The 16439-nt window shown below is 41.4% G+C and overlaps 1 protein-coding gene and 1 non-coding gene across 6 annotated transcripts in view; both read left to right on the top strand.

Annotated features, from left to right (window-relative positions):
- Positions 1-226: 226 nt before the first annotated feature.
- Positions 227-16439, top strand: part of mkrn4 (makorin, ring finger protein, 4) — a 32984-nt gene continuing 16771 nt past the window's right edge. Inside the window, exons 1-6 of one of the 5 annotated variants that reach the window (XM_061805283.1) lie at positions 227-431; positions 3721-3849; positions 3927-4180; positions 8897-8961; positions 9061-9177; positions 9253-9302. In XM_061805283.1, coding sequence (XP_061661267.1) covers positions 334-431; positions 3721-3849; positions 3927-4180; positions 8897-8961; positions 9061-9177; positions 9253-9302 — 713 coding nt within the window. In that variant the 5' untranslated portion in view covers positions 227-333. Of the gene's footprint in view, positions 432-3704; positions 3850-3926; positions 4181-8896; positions 8962-9060; positions 9303-16439 lie in introns of all 5 variants that reach the window. The other 4 variants (XM_061805267.1, XM_061805276.1, XM_061805256.1 and 1 more) reach the window with 4 other exon arrangements.
- trnai-gau (transfer RNA isoleucine (anticodon GAU)) lies at positions 16050-16122 on the top strand. Its single transcript has one exon. It is a non-coding gene; the product is annotated as a tRNA-Ile (tRNA).

The following is a 16439-nucleotide window of genomic DNA, read 5'->3' as shown; positions in this document are numbered from 1 at the left end:
GGTGCACTACAGTTTGAGGCCAAAAGACCCAACCCGCATTGGCCCCTTTGACAAATATTTTTATATTAAAAAATCACGAGACAAAATAAAACGCCAACAAATAGCTTTTGGGGGCGCGGGGGCAGCGAACGTGAAGGCGCTGTATGGAATCTCAGAATCAACTGCTATGTTCCTGGTGATTGCTGATGACTAATTTTAAAGATAAAAGGTAGTAACACACTGTACAATGGAGATTAGGAATAGTGACGATCAAACGATGACGTCACACCCCTATGGTTCGTCGCTCCGTTAATTACCGAAGAGAACGCGGCTGTCTGCTATTAAGATAGTTGGATGTGGTATGTGAGCCAGCTCGCCCAGCAGCAGCGACGCGCGTCGGTGGCCGCGGATATGGATCGGTCGCTTTCAACGCTCAATGGGAGTATCTGTTGGTAAGTGCCTATGGTAGCGTGACAGTTAACGTTTAATAGTCGAAAAACCCAATACAAATCTTTAAACGACACGGTCCGTCGCAAGGCAGAAATTTAAAAAGTTCGTTTCGACTTTAGGTTTTCTTAACGTGTTATTCAAAGTCAGGGTGGCGTTGTTTTCATTTGAATGTTCCAACGGCAACGTTTGTTTTGTCGCGAAATGTTCCAAAAGCTCACATGTAGTTACCGTGGTGTTATAAAAATGGGCTCGCTTCATTTTTACGGCTGCAGGCGAAGCCAACCGTGGGCCAGGAGTAACTTTTAGGTGAATATCAAATTTCCGACGGTTAGTGAACACAATCGTGGAGGAAGCGTTTGTGTGGGTACGCGTCTCGTGGACAAGCACAGCTCAGCGAAGTGCACAAAGCTAGGTACCCAATGGTTCCGTGTTTTTATTTTTTTTCTTTCGTAGTTTCACCCATCGTGTCGTGTTCTCATTACTGAGGCCTCACGCATCAACACGTAATTCCAAGATTCCAAAGCACAAGTAAAATACGTGCTCTATCGTGGACTTCAACGTACGTTCCCGACTTATAGACTTTTTGTTGCACTTATTATTTTCGTTTGTTTTTTGTATTAATTTTATTCTATTAGGGTTAGGCTCGTGTGTTTTATGTGTGGGGCGCCTGTGTTTTATGAGAAATGTTTGTAGTTGTGAAACTATGAGCTCATTTGTTTAGACCTTTTTCAATAAAGCTTACTGTTTTCTTCCCAGAACATTGTGTTGAGACCATGGGTTGTTGTTGAGGTTCTAATGTAGGGCTCCCCAATGAATTTTAAAAGATTGTTCAAATAATGTTTTAGGTACGAAATAATTCCTTGGACTGTGGGTAATGCGAAAAGGACATCTTTTTTTGATTATCCTACATGTTAAAAATGTTTGCTGTAAAATGAGTATTATGTCAGTTTCTGTGATTTAACTTTTCATTTGTCATATATAATACATCAGATAAATTATCCGATCCTTTTATGAAATATTGTTCAAAATCCAACAAGAAATGGCTTACATGTGTAATTTTTCTTAAATTCAACTTTGAAAATTAAGCAAAAGGTAGACTTCCTTAAGCTTTAAAATTTCCTGTAACTACAAGATTGAGACCAAAGGTGTCTTGAACATAGGGAAAGGCTACAACTTTATGGGATAGTCAACAACTTGCTTTATTCCTTAATTTCAAGGGAAGTCCACAGCTGAAACTAGATTAGTCACCAACTGTTTGTCCAAATGACAGTACGGTCGCTGCTCAGTCATTTCAAAATGGCTTTTACACACTATCTGTATACACAGTGTGTAAAAGCTGTTCAAATACTAACCATATATCCGTGCTTCACACTGACAATCACGAAAAAAAAAAAAAAAAAAACAATCTTCAAACTTCCACTTCGCATCAAAAACTCAGACACCAAAAATGTAGCGCTTCTACCGAGACCAGAGTGCCAGCGCCCCTAGCGGCAATGGCGGTTGCAATCTAATGTGTAACAGTTACGCATTTCCATAGTTTTTGCCATCAATTGTTCTAAAACCTTATCTGGTGGTGTTCAGATTTTAACCAAATTTTGAACAGTCAATACTCAGTCGCATTGTCTTTGATCTAGTTAAGGTAAAAAAAAAAAAAATTGTAGCGTTATAAACATTTACTTAAATTTGGTTTTACAGACAAAAAAAAACGATGGTAAGTTTACTCCGGGTGTACTTTTCCTTGGTATCTCAGACATTGGTGTGTGTGCCAATCGATACAAGTAGAAGTGGAAAAATTCAAGATGGAATCTGACTCATTGCGAGCAACAGACAACACATTCATTTGTAAAGTTATAGAAAGTGGAGTACGCTCTGTCTCTGGGTGCCATGGTCTTGGCGCGCGATGGATATTGAGATCATCTTTTGTGATTGGTCTTTTAGTCACATGCTGTGATGACTTACTCAGCGTTCCTCCCGGTTCCACATCCCACTTATGCTGTCGATCAATTTTCCTATCAAAATTAAAATTAATTTGGTCATCTACCTCGACTGGTTGTGGGAGACCAGAAGTGCTCAATGTGTTGATCGCTGAGGCAGTTTTGTTGATCGTGTGACGGTGTGCCAAAAAAAAAAGACGTCAGCCTATCATCCATCAGATCGCTTGATTCAGGTGTGTTAGATACGTCGATCGCATGCACATCAAACTCATCAAGCTTAATTCAATTAAAGTATATATTTTGCATTTGTGCACATCATGCTCCTCCTGCTTTGAGGCACCAAAGGTTTGAGCAATCTCCTAAAATGCTAGTGGTACTTGCTCTTCTATGGGCAGTTGAGGTAGTCTTCTTCAAAGCCTACTGAAAGTAGTCTTCCACACATTAAAGGCATCTGTGCCTGCCCAAACCCGAATGCATTTTGGGGAACGGCCATGTTTTAACCATTTCACTCGAGTGGTTGTTCTTTTAAACTCATAGCTGCTAATGACAAAAAAAAAAATCATTGTTAAATATGCCACAGGGTTCACAGCGTCTGAAAAGTAGTGGCTTGTCGTCTGGAAAATACAGTAATAAAAATATCCATGGCAATGCTGCTGTTGTAATGTTTAGTCATTGAAGAATGGTAATCTGCTTGCATGAAACCTGGTCAAAGTTGGAGAGCCAAATACCCCGCTGTGATTGATAGGTTCCTAAATCTACACACAACACTGTTAACATGTCATTCATCTAAACTAACAAACTTTCATATTAAGCTGTTGGCCACAAATTTTCATCTCACGGGGTGAAAATGTACCGGAGGCTGCCAGTTTGAAACCCCTGCCCTAAGATCCATAGATGCTGGTAAAATAATGAGCAGAGTCCAAAGCAAACATGGTGAAGCACCATTTAGAACACACATCACACATGGAACAAGTTGCCATTTTTTTCATTTTGTTTTTGGGGCATGCGGTGAAGTAATTGACCAAAACTGCCTCGACGATTGACGTATTATGCAGCCATGTGGTATAAAAATACATCCTTTGCTAATGGCATAGTGCCGTTTTGGAATATTCTCAGCAATGTTTAGTTTTTAAAAAGCCAGCTGAGTGCCTCGATTTGTCCATTGACTAAATCTTCTGTTGGGTTAAATTGACGCAACACCAGTCCCCTCTCTCCTCTGGTTAGTCAGTTAACTGGTTTATTTTATGAATTTGTATTTTAAATGTGTGGCATGTTAGTTGACTTGTTAAATGATGAAAAACTGACATTTCTGTGGAAAGTACAGCATTAATAACAGAGTAGCTTGGCTTTCTTGCAGGCACTTCTTGAATGGCTCATGCAGATATGGCTCGAGATGCCATTATCGACACGAATTGCCTGCCGCACCACCATCGCAAATTTGTCGTTACTTCCAGAAAGGTGCATGCTGGTATGGTGAACGCTGCAGGTAATAGATGATGCTTTTTAATGGTGGTTCATGCTCTAAAAATGTAAACTGCTCATTTGAAATTGCTTCCCCTCCAGGTACATCCATGTCCCTCAACCTGAAAGTGGTGCAGATGTTGCAGGCCATAGACTGTCTGTACCAACAGTCTCCCCCTCCACATTTTCATCCTCCGTTGCGGCCCAAGGTTCATCTGACCGAAGAGTTTCAGAGGCTTCTGCTCTTGCACAGGCTGATGTGTTGCCAAGACGGCAACGCAGGACATTGAGGTCTGTGGAAAACTCTTCAAACGTCCCAGATGCTTGGAACCAGAATGCTGAGAAACGATTACAAGGTGCGTGGCAATTGGATTGGTTGTGCGCTGCATAGATTTGAAATCCACTTGCAATATTTACTGGAATGCTAGTTCAACATCCCTTTGGTTGACACTAAAAGAAAATTTCACCCTGAATAATTAATCACAAATTCTAAATTGTCGTAAAACCTTTGGCAAATTTAAGTAACACTTGAATATTTTCAAAGTATGTCAAATGTTTCAGTTAAGATAATGATACAACACTTGTATGACAAATGAGTGACATCCATATGGCCACTGGCTAACTGGAAAACTTCTCAAATGTCACAAACATCCATCCTTCCACATTTTATAAGTCTTATCGTCAGTAGGGTCATGGGTATCCTGGAGCCTATTCCAGTTAATGCTGGACAGGAGGCAGGATTCACCCTGAACTGGTTGCCAGCCAACCACAGGGCACATGCATGCATACATGCAAACAACCACACTAGTTTTTGTACGCTTCCATCGATTCAGCTTACGAATCTATGCTCCCAAGCCAAGAACATGGATGAGCTTTAGGTTCTGATCAAGACCTACAAAGAGTTTGGACATTCTGACACTTTGTGCTTCACGGAAACTTTGCTTTGCACACTTAAAACATTTGCTAATGTTAGATGGTGGCCTGGACACCACACGTCTTTTACTCATAGAATGTGAGTCTACTTCACAATGTTTCCCTTATCCCGATCATGTCAGAAAAAAAAACCCAAAAACTTATGAGGTTGATTTGTGGTGTTCTCGCAGTGAGATATGTCTCGAATGAGTACAGGTTGAACTTTAGGGTAAATTATAGAACTTGAATAGTTGACCAAAATCTTTGTAGTGGTGGCTATGGCCTGGAAGTTTGAGAATTGGTGCGGGCGTTTAAAGTTGGCCGTACGCTGACAGTCACAAAAAAAAAACACAAAAAAAGACAGACTATCATCACCTTGTCGCTTGATTAAGGTGTGGCCAATACATCGAGCCCATGCACATAAAGGCGCGCAGTCCCGCGATATAGTCCCCCCCACTCGATACATCACGATTGCCGACAGGAATGTTTGTTACAATGTAGCTTGTTGCCACTAACGCCGATTTTATGTTGAACTAAATTTTCAAAACTTTGTTACATTGCGGGTAGAGACTGTTTCTATTTTAGTCATATTTTATTCTTAATTTATATTAATCCAGTAAATTATTTTAAAGTTTTGAGATTCCATCCCTAATCACAGCTGCAAATTTATCTGTGGGCATGACTGACCACACCTGTACATTTTTCAAATGTGACTGTATCCCAGCCTGTTTTTCCTGATGATATAAAACTAAATCTTAGCTCATCAACACACAGCTACGAACCTGTTGTATGCTGCTCAAGTGATGTTGCACAACAGGCTCGCTATGCCTTTTCTGAGTGGCTTTTTTAATACACTTGTACTTGGGGGGGGATTTCTAACAATTTTTCTTGCCTCACTGAAAATAGTTTGTTGGTCATTGTGAATTTGAGAAATTAAACTGGTAAATGATTTTTTTTTTTAAATGAAGCAAAAATCTTTATTGAAATACTTTTATGTGATGGAATTTTTTGTACCATGCCCTCGCTCCTTCACCCCATGCTGGTGTGCAAGATCTGCGACACAAACCCAAACACGTCTGAACGTGTAGCCAATAGCACTCATCATAATTGCATTGTATAATTTTTGCAGCTAATCCATTAGGTCTATATCTGCATTATCGGCAGCTCTCACACTCATGGATTGTTTGCACGGGAATGGGTAACATAAAACTGATTAACACCTGTAATGATACTGTGCACATCATCAATACACAAGATAAAGCATTGTCGGAATGTCAATTATAAATAAAAGATTTTAATCATGCAATTGACTTTTTTTGTGCAATTGCAATTCCTTTTATTCCATCTTTACCACTTTTTTGGGTTGGGGGGAGAAACTTGCACAAGGATTCCTTTTCCTGTTCCAATTCTTTTAGTGATGGTAGTACAGTTATTGCCATGAATGCAGTTACACTTAAAAAGGGCCTTTAGCAATACATTATAAAGATGGTAAATCCAAAAATAATCAATAAATTTAATGTTTTGTCATGAACAAAATGGGCTGCTACAATTTCTGACCTGGCCACCACAGCTTTGCATTGGCCCATCATTCAAAAAGTTAGTACCATGGTAACTCATGTGTATTTGTCACAGATCATTTGCCAACTTAAACTGTATGATTGTGGAAAATAATCTTAAAGGGGAAATCTACTGGCTTACATTAAGAATGTATCTAATAGATCATGTAATATGTACTCTTATTTTGACAACGTGATGTTGATTCCGCTCTCATTTAAGTGTTTTGAGAAGATTTTTATCGACAATTACGAATTTTCAGGGGTGCTGTCATTTTCGCGAGTCACATGACCGTGGGTGGATGTGACGTGTTACATGCCGCAAGAAATGCTCGATTACATGGGACACCATTTACGCCATGTGCAGATTTCTCTGGTTTATCTTCATCTGTTGAAGAAATAACAGTATCTGTTCATCGGAAAGACTTAGGAATGCTTCCATACACAGCCGTAAGCGGCTTGGTTTATCGGGAAGACTGAGCTATACACATTGTGTATGGAAGTATTCCCGATAACCCGATACTGCTATTTCTTCATCAGATGATGAGAAATCAGCGCTGGGCATAAATGGTGTCCCATGTAATTGAGCCTTTGTTGCGGCACGTAACACGTTACATCTGTGCGTGTGGGTCATGTGACTTGCGAAAATGGCAGCGCCCCTGAAAATTCGTAGTTGATTTCATAATTTAAAAAAAAAATAAAAAAAAAATCTCAAAACACTTACATGAGGATTTACGGTGAAGAAAAGTATTTGAACATCCTGCTATATTGCAAGTTCTCCCACTTAAAAATCATGGCGGGGTCTAAGATTTTCATCGTAGGTGCATTTCCACTGTGTGAGATAATCTAAAAAGAAAAATCCAGAAATCACTTTTTTTAACGATTTGTGTAATACAGCTGCAAATAAGTACTTGAACACCTATCCTCAGCTAGAATTCTGACCCTCAAAGACCTGTTAGTCCGTCTTTAAAAGTACACCTCCACTCCATGTATTATCCTGAATCAGATGCACCTGTGTGCATAAAGGCACCTGTCCACCCCATACAATCAGTAAGACTCAAACTTGTAACATGGCTAAGACCAAAGAGCTGTCCAAAGACAAAATTGTACAACTCCACATGGCTGGAAAGGGCTCCGGAGAAATTGCCAAGCAGTTTGGTGAAAAAAGGTCCACTGTTGGAGCAATCATTAGAAAATGGAAGAAGCTAAACATGACTGTCAATTTCGATCAGAGTGGAGCTCCATGTAAGATATCACCTCGTGGGGTGTCAATGATCCTTAGAAAGGTGAGGAATCGGCCCAGGACTACACGACAGGACTTGGTCAATGACCTGAAAAAGAGCTGGGACCACCGTTTCCAAGATAAATGTTTAATACACTAAGAAATTATAGTTTGAAATCATCCATCGCACGGAAGGTTCCCCTGCTTAAACCTGCGCATGTCAAGGCCTGTTTTAAGTTTGCCAATGACCATTTGGATGACACAGGAATCATGGGAGAAAGTTTTGTGACCAAAATTTAACTTTTTGGTCATAATTCCATTTACCGTGTTTGGAGGAAGACAAATGATGAGTTCCATACCAAGAACACCATCCCTACTCTGAAGCATGGGGGTGGTAGCATCATGCTTTAGGGGGTGTTTTTCTCCACATAGAACAGAACGACTGCAGTGTATTAAGGAGGGGATGACCGCGGCCATGTATTGTGAGATTTTGGGGAACCTCTTTGCCTCAGTCAGAGGATTGAAACTGGGTTGTGGCTGGGTCTTTCAACATGACAATGACCCAAGCTCACAGCCAGGAAAACCAAAGAGTGGCTGCATAAGAAGCATATCAAGGTTCTGGCGTGGCCTAGGCAGTCTCCAGACCTAAACCAAATAGAAAATCTTTGGAGGTACTCGAAACTCTTTCTCATTGACATCCCAGAAACCTCTCTGATTAGAGATCTGAGTAGAGAAGTGGGCCAAAATCCCTCCTGCAGTGTGTGCAAACCTGGTGAACAACCACAGGAAATGTTTGACCTCAGTAATTGCAAGCAAAGGCTACTATACCAAATAACATTGGTATTTGCAGTTGCATCACACAAATAAATTGTTAAAAAATAATACGCTGTGATTTCTGGATTTTTCTTTTTAGATTCTCTCTCACAGTGGACATGCACCTACGATGAAAATTTCAGACCCCTCCATGATTTCTTGTAATATAGGAGGGTGTGCAAATACTTGTTTTCTTCAGTGTAACATCAGATTGTCAAAATAGAGTACATATAACATGACCTATTGGATACATTAATGGAAACCAGTGGATTTCTCTAAGTTAAACTATGGAGAAGAATTGGTACTGCAACTTTACGCAAGAATGGCACAGAGTGCTGTGACATGACTATTATGCCAGCATATGAAAGGGTCAATAAATTGTCGAAAATCTCGATCCCACTGATACCAGAGGATAAATTTTGCAAAATTAAATATGAATACTTTTGGTAGTCAATTGAGGAACTATATTTTCAGTTTGGTATCAAAGGTATTTAGTAGTTCATTACTCCATTACCAGAAGCACATTGAGGAACAATTCCCGCACAGACCTTCAATTTACATCTTCTTTGCAGATATTCCTTCCCGAATCTCAGGCAAGAGATCAGAACAGTCTTGTGCAAGTCCACACGAAAAAGAGGTTTGTGTTTGACCCGGTTTGTGTTCAGGTCAACCCAATAAATCAAGGTCTTTTTTTTTTTTTTTTTTTTTTTTTTTTTTTTTTTTTTTTTTGGTACAGGAAAACCTTCCAGGTAGCATGGAAGCCGCAGGTGCCGCTGCAGCCTCGTCCGCTGACGGGACCTCAGAGGCATTCCTCCAGAGTCGAGATGTCACCTGTGGCATTTGCATGGACAAGGTGTATGACAAGCTGGATCGCAGTAACCAAGTGTTTGGAATCTTGCCCAACTGCAGTCATGCCTTTTGCCTGCAGTGCATCATGACCTGGAGAAAAACCAGAGACCTCGGGGCTGATGTTGTCAAGTAGGTTTCCATTTACAATCCTGTGAAAACGTATTGGCTTCTTCTCATTTTCATATATTTTTGCTTTGTTTTCTTCACTTTAACAATGTTAAACTCAAATGTTTGTCCCAGACAAATATAACTCAAGTGAACTTTCAGTGGGTGTGGAAAATATTTAGACCCCCTTAAATTTTTGGTATATTAGACATTTTGATAACATTTTTTCCTCAATATACACACACAGAACCTCCATAATGGGGGGGGGGGGCAGAATTGTTAAATTGTGCAGATTAATAAAAAATTAATTACATGCCCTTAGGTATTCAGACCCTTTGCTCTCACGTGTTTAACTAGTGTCCTGTCAATTTCTTATCATCCTTGATGGTTCCGCATCTTCAGTGGAGTCCACCTCTAGTTGATTATACTGATTGGACTTGATGGGACAAGTCACCGACCTGTTTGTGTAAGACTGGTGGGCAAACTTTTAGGCTAGTGGGGCACATTGTTTAAAGTTGGACGAGGTCAAGTCAGACGGAAACTCATAAAAAAAGCATTTCAGTGTTAATACTTGGATTTACTTTAAATGGGAACTGGGTTTTTTTTTTTTTTTTTTTTGGCCAGTGCGCTTAAGTCTGTTGTGGTAGTTCTCAGAAGAGCAACTGCGAAGTAGCAGGAATATCACTTATCCAAGCTTTTAAAAAAAAAATACAAAATTTCCAGGAAGGGTACATTGGGCCACATAATGGCAGCATGGATGAACGCAGTGGCTTAAGGCTCTCCCTATCAATGTTACTTTTCATATTTTCTTATTTGGGGGGGCACTTGGCTCATGTATGATTTGACGCTACATGCCAGGAACCTTTGAACTTCGTATTCCTACACAAAACAGCAGTCTTGAGTGACTTTCACCGCAAACATTCCAGACAAGCTTCGGAGACCAGGCCAGTGAAGCCCCAGAGGATAGAGATGAACCAAAAGCGGGGTTGTCTGCCTGCTCAGGCTAAAAAAAAAAAAAAAAAACCCGCACAGACCACCTCTTCCAAGCCTGTATCTCATAAACGCCAGTTCCATTGCCAACAAAAAGGACGAGCTAGAATTGCAACTTTCTGATATTCGCTATGTATGTGACTGTGTCCTCATAATGGAGACCTTGCTTCATGCAAACATTTCCGATGCTCGCAGGCTGCATGGTTCACCGCTGGCATCGGGCAAAAGCAGTGGTGGGTGGTTCTACAGTGCCTCCATAATTATTGGCACCCCCGGTTAAGATGTGTTAAAAGCCTTAAAATAAATTCAGTGTTTATTGTAGAAGAATACTGTTACACTGAAAATTTTAGGAAATGTAACCTTTAACTCAAATGAATTGTAAGAAAATGAAGAAAAATCCCTGACTAAATTTTTTTCATTAAATCACTTGTTCCACAATTATTGGCACCCTTAACAATTCCCAGGACATAAATATAATTGAAGCATTTCATTTCTACAGTAGTTTACATAGTTTACCAGAGTACGTAGAAACATTTAATTAGTAATTCATCACTTCCTGTTTCCCTGGGGTATAAATATGACATGACACAGAGGCCATTTCTCTTATCCACTCTTAAACATGGGAAAGACAAAGGAAAAACAGCATACAAGTGAGGCAGATGTGTTTCGACCTTCATAGGTCAGGTAGAGGCTACAAGATTGCCACTCAACTGCAGCTGCCCATATCCATTGTGAGAGGAATAATTTAGAAGTTCAAAACAACTGGAACAGTGGTAAACAAGCCTGGACGAGGACCCAAGTTTATTTTGCCACCACGCACAGTGAGGAGGATGGTAAGAGAGATCAATAGATCTCCAAAGCTCACTGCTACAGAATTACAACAAATGGTAGCATCCTGGGATCCCAAACTCTCCAAATCAACAATCAGGCTCTGTCTACACGCCAACAAGCTGTTTGGGAGGCATGCACGAAGAAAACCTTTCCTCACTCACAATCATAAACACAAACGTCTGGAGTTTGCCAAGTGGTATTGGGGCTTCAACTGGGACCGTGTGCTTTGGTCAATGAGACCAAGATTGCGGCTTTTGGCAACAAACACTCTAAGTGGGTCTGGCGTGCCACGAAAGATGTGCATGCTGAAAAACACCTCATACCCACTGTGAAGTATGGGGGGGTCAGTGATGCTGTGGGGCTGTTTCGCTTCCAAAGGCCCTGGGAACCTTGTTAGGGTGCATGGCATCATGAATGCTTTGAAATACCAGGACATTTTAAATCAAAATCTGTTGCACTCTGCCCAAAAGCTGAAGATGGGTCTTTCAGCAAGACAATGACCCTTAAATATAGCCAAATCTACACAGAAATGGTTCACCAGACACAAAATCAAGCTCCTCTCATGGCCATCTCAGTCCCCAGACCTCAACCCCATTGAAAACCTGCAGGGTGAGCTGAAGAGAGTAGAGAGGGGAGGACCCAGGTCTCTGGGTGATATAGAGAGATTCCGCAAAGAGGAATGGCTGAAAATCCCTCTTCTTTTCCCATCTTTTGAAACATTATAGATTAGGTGCTGTTTTGTTGCCAAAAGGGGGTTGTACAAAGTATTAACATCAGGGGTGCTAATAATTCTGACACATTATTTGTCAAATAACTGTGGGATTTTTTCCCCCACTGAATAAATGCACTTGTATTGATGGTTGGATTTCTTTTTTTTTTTTCCATTGTTCTATATTTAGAAAAAAAAATATTAGAAGCTGAAAAACACCTTAACCAGGGGTGCCAATAATTATGGAGGGCACTGATTGTGTACATGCATACCAACTGGCACAACAGCAGTGTGATAATTGAGAGACACTGTTTACCTGAGAGTACGTGTCTGTTAAATCCCGTCCGTATGTCCTGAGGGAGCCAACTGTAGCCATCATCACAGCTGTTTACATCCCACATACTAACTGTAATATTGCTGAATGTCATCAATAAACAGCAGTAGGCCTGAAGGCATTCACATCATAGCTGGGGACTTTGACAAGGCCAATCTGAAGACCATAGTCCTGAAGCTCCACGAGCATGTTAAATGTCCAACAAGGAGTGGACTACGTGCGGATCGCCGTGACTGGCGTTGAGAAAGCAAAAGAGAGAGTAAATAGGAAGCCAGCTTGCTGGAACCGCGCCTCTGTGCGTGCGATCGACATATGTCACACCTGAATCAGGCGACAAGATGAATGATAGGCTTTTTTTTTTTCTTTTTTTCTTTTTTTTTTTTTTTTTAAATGGGCACGCCGTCGGGTGATCGACCAAAATTGCCAGTCGATCGCGACCAACACATTGACCACCCAATACACTACTGTATGTCCTTTGTGTCTTGTAGGCAATGGAAATGAGGCAAAGACAATTTGTTGCTATTTGCTGTCCAATATGGAAATTGGTGTGGGCATGTGCAGAAGGGTCGAACGCAGCTCAGGTGTAAATTAATTATGGAAATGCTTTTGACAAAAATAGCTAAGAGATGGAGTACAGTAGCGCAGTTTTCAGTATGAATGGACAGAGGAATTTCTTTGTGGATAAAGTTCCTTTGTGTGTAATTTATGACAAAATTGCAATGATTAAATACCACTTCAACACACGCCATTGGATCAAAATATGTGGGGAAAAGCAGGAAGAATGCATGTCATGAGCTACTGTCCAGAGTCCCAACTAGTCAGCAGCAACTCTTTGGCCACATGAAGGCGGCTGCAATTCATATAGCTTTGATACTTTGGCAATTGTGAGAAACTTAAAGCCATTTGCAGATGGGGAGTTTGCCAAAACTGTCTTACTTGATCTTGCCAATGAACTTTTTGACAACTTTTCACATAAAGACAAGATAATCAAATGAAAGAGACATGGCTCTGTCAGCATTGTTGGCAAGCCAACATAAGTGGGAGAAATGGAGGGGGGGGGGGGATTTATCTGCAGACCAGCTTATTGTGACAACTTGGAACGCACATCCCGTCACATACCAACCACTGCGGCGTGTGAGTATTGCTGTACTGTCAATTTTTGGTTATACCTATGCATGTGAAAAGTCTCACTTTTTATAAAAAAAAAAAAAAACAAGACCTACCTATGTTCACAATGGATGGAAATCTCAAAGGCTGCATGAAGTTTAATGTATAAAACAGACAAAGCTATCAGCAAAGAAGTTGCATTAATGGTAAGAAGTACTTTTGTCATCATTGGTTAGCAATGGCATAATGTTATTTCAAAGAATTTAAAGACTTATTGTACTCTTAAAGTGTTGGTCTCACATAAAATGCACAAATACAATTTAGTTTTAAAAACATAGTATGGCTCTTTTGCAATTACATTTTAAAATATTTGGTGTTTATGGCACTCTCAGCCTAAAAGGTTCCCGACCCCTGATCTACAGATTCTGACAAACGTCAGAGGGTGTTATGTGATACCAGAAGACACAATGCAGTCATTAGCAGAGGAGCTCAAGAGCTTCTTTGCTGGCTTTGAAAAATCTCTGCGACACTCTGCTGCACCAGGGTCCAGAAACTCTCCACTTACTATACAGGAGCACGATGTGAGGCATGTGCTAGGAAGGCTGCTGGCCCGGACGGAGTACCAGGCAAGGTGCTTGGAGCATGTGCCCACCAGCTGACCACAGTGTCTTCCGCATGGTCCTCAACCTCTCCCTGGCCCATTCCCACTTGTATGAAATCCTTAACTACCCTCAATGACTATCACCCTGTTGGCCTCACACCTGTCATTATGAAGTGCTTTGAGAGGCTGGTTCTTCGGTCCATCAAAGACTGCCTCCCCCCAACTTTGACTCCCACCAGTACGCATTCTGACTGAATAGATCAGAGGATGCCATCGGTATAGCTCTGCACGCTGTGTTGGGTCACTTGGAACAACTACGGAGCTACGCTAAGATGCTCTTTTTTGATTATAGCTTGACCTTGAACACAATCATCACGGACATTCTGATGATTTAAACTGGACATCTTGGGCCTCCCTCCTCTGACGTGCACCTGAATCAAGGACTTCTTGACGAACAGTCCTCAGATGGTGAAAATCAGCTCCCACTGGCTCATCACAGGGCTCCTTGCTCAGCCCCGTCCTGCACTCTCTCTCCACCTTTGACTGCAGCCCATATGACAATAACACATTCTGACAACACACTGGTGGTTGGCCTGATCTTATTTATAAAAAAAAGCACTGCACAGAGAGGAGGTCCAGAACCTCACAACCTGTTAGAGACATCACACTAATCTTTTTTCCTTTCGGTTTGTCCCGTTAGGGGTCCCCATAGTGTGTCATCTTTTTCCATCTTAGCCTCTCTTCTGCATGTTCCTCTCTAACCCCAAATGCCCTCATGTCTTCCCTCACCACATCCATAAACCTTCTCTTTGGTCTTCCTCTTGCTCTTTTGCCTGGCAGCACCATCCTCAGCACCCTTCCACCAATATACTCACTCTCTCGTCTCTGAACATGTCTAAACCATCGAAGTCTGCTCTCTCGAATATTGTCTCCAAAACATCCAACTTTGGCTGTCCCTCAACTGAGGTAATTTCTAATCCTATCCAACCTGCTCACTCCGAGCAAGAACCTCAACATCTTCATTTCTGCCACCTCCAGTTCTGCTTCCTGTTGTTTCTTCAGTGCCACCGTCTAATCCGTACATCATGGCCGGCCTCACCACTGTTTTGTAAACTTTGCCCTTCATCCTAGCAGAGACTCTTCTGTCACATAACACACCAGACACCTTTCGCCAGCTGTTCCAACCTGCTTGGATCAGTTTCTTAACTTCCTTACCACACTCACCATTGCTCTGGATTGTTGACCCTAAATATTTGAAGTCGTCCACCCTCGCTATCTCTTCTCCACGCAGCCTCACTCTTCCCCCTCAACCTTTCTCATTCACGCACATATATTCTGTTTTACTTAAGCTAATCTTCATTCCTCTCCTTTCCAGTGCATGTCTCTATCTTTCTAATGGTTACTCTGCATGCTCCCTGCTTTCACTGCATATTACAATATCATCTGCAAACATCATGGTCCAAGGGGATTCCAGTCTAACCTCATCTGTCAGCCTACCCATTACCACTGCAAACAGGAAGGGGCTCAGAGCTGATCCCTGATGTAGTCCCACCTCCACCTTAAATTCCTCTGTCACACCTAAGGCACACCTCATCATTGTTCTGCTGCCATCATACATGTCCTGTACTATTTTAACATACTTCTCTGCCACACCAGACCTACGCATGCAGTACCACAGTTCCTCTCTTAATACTCTGTCATAGGCTTTCTCTTGATCTACAAAGACGCAATGTAGCTCCTTCTGACCTTCTCTGTACATTTCCACTAGCATCTTCAAGGGAAATAAGAAATAAATAAATAACAATCGCACTAAAACACAATTTAAAAAAAAAAAAAAAAAAAAACAGCATTTTGGATTTCAGGAGGAACAAAACTGAACCAGCTCCACTTAACAGCATCTGCGTGTGGAATATGACAAATTCTGGTTCCTGGGGGGGTCCTGATTTCGGAGGACCTCTACTGGGCAGACATTTCAGCAGTCACAAGGAGGTTCAGCAGCCTCCACTCCATGGCAGTCCTCAGGAGTGCTCAATGTGTTGATCGTTAGACTGTGCCCCCCAAAAAAAAAAAAAAAAAAAGTCAGGTTGAATTTTTTTTTCTCAGCAGTACACTGAACTTTCTTTAACAATGACCTGCTGCCCGGGCACACACTCTCCTGCATAGTTTACCTTACACTGCTCCACCTCTCACAAATCTTGAGGCCCCGTAGCTCAGTGGTTAGAGCACTGGTTTGATAAACCAGGGGTTGTGGGTTCGTATCCCACTGGGGCCTCCACTCCCTGAGAAGGGTTGCGTCAGGAAGGGCATCCGTGTAAAAATTGTGCCAAACAAATATGTGCGTTCATCTGAGATGACACGATGTGGCGACCCTGAAAGGGACAAGCCGAAAGAAACTGCTACTCATAATTACAAATCTTACAGTGCTTACACAGCCCATCGATGTGGTTAATGACAGTGCCACCACTGGTGCTTTAGTCTAGCAACACAGTCTGAGCTACGTAGAGCAAAGAGGAACTAGACATGCGCCTTATCTTTACTAATAATGGCAAATGTAAAAAAAAAAAAAAAAGAAATGCTGTTGCTGTTGGA

The sequence above is a fragment of the Syngnathoides biaculeatus genome, chromosome 2 (assembly GCF_019802595.1).
Source record: "Syngnathoides biaculeatus isolate LvHL_M chromosome 2, ASM1980259v1, whole genome shotgun sequence".
Taxonomy (NCBI): domain Eukaryota; kingdom Metazoa; phylum Chordata; class Actinopteri; order Syngnathiformes; family Syngnathidae; genus Syngnathoides; species Syngnathoides biaculeatus.
Note: the sequence above shows the minus strand (reverse complement) of the source record. Positions and strands in the feature narration are given on the sequence as shown.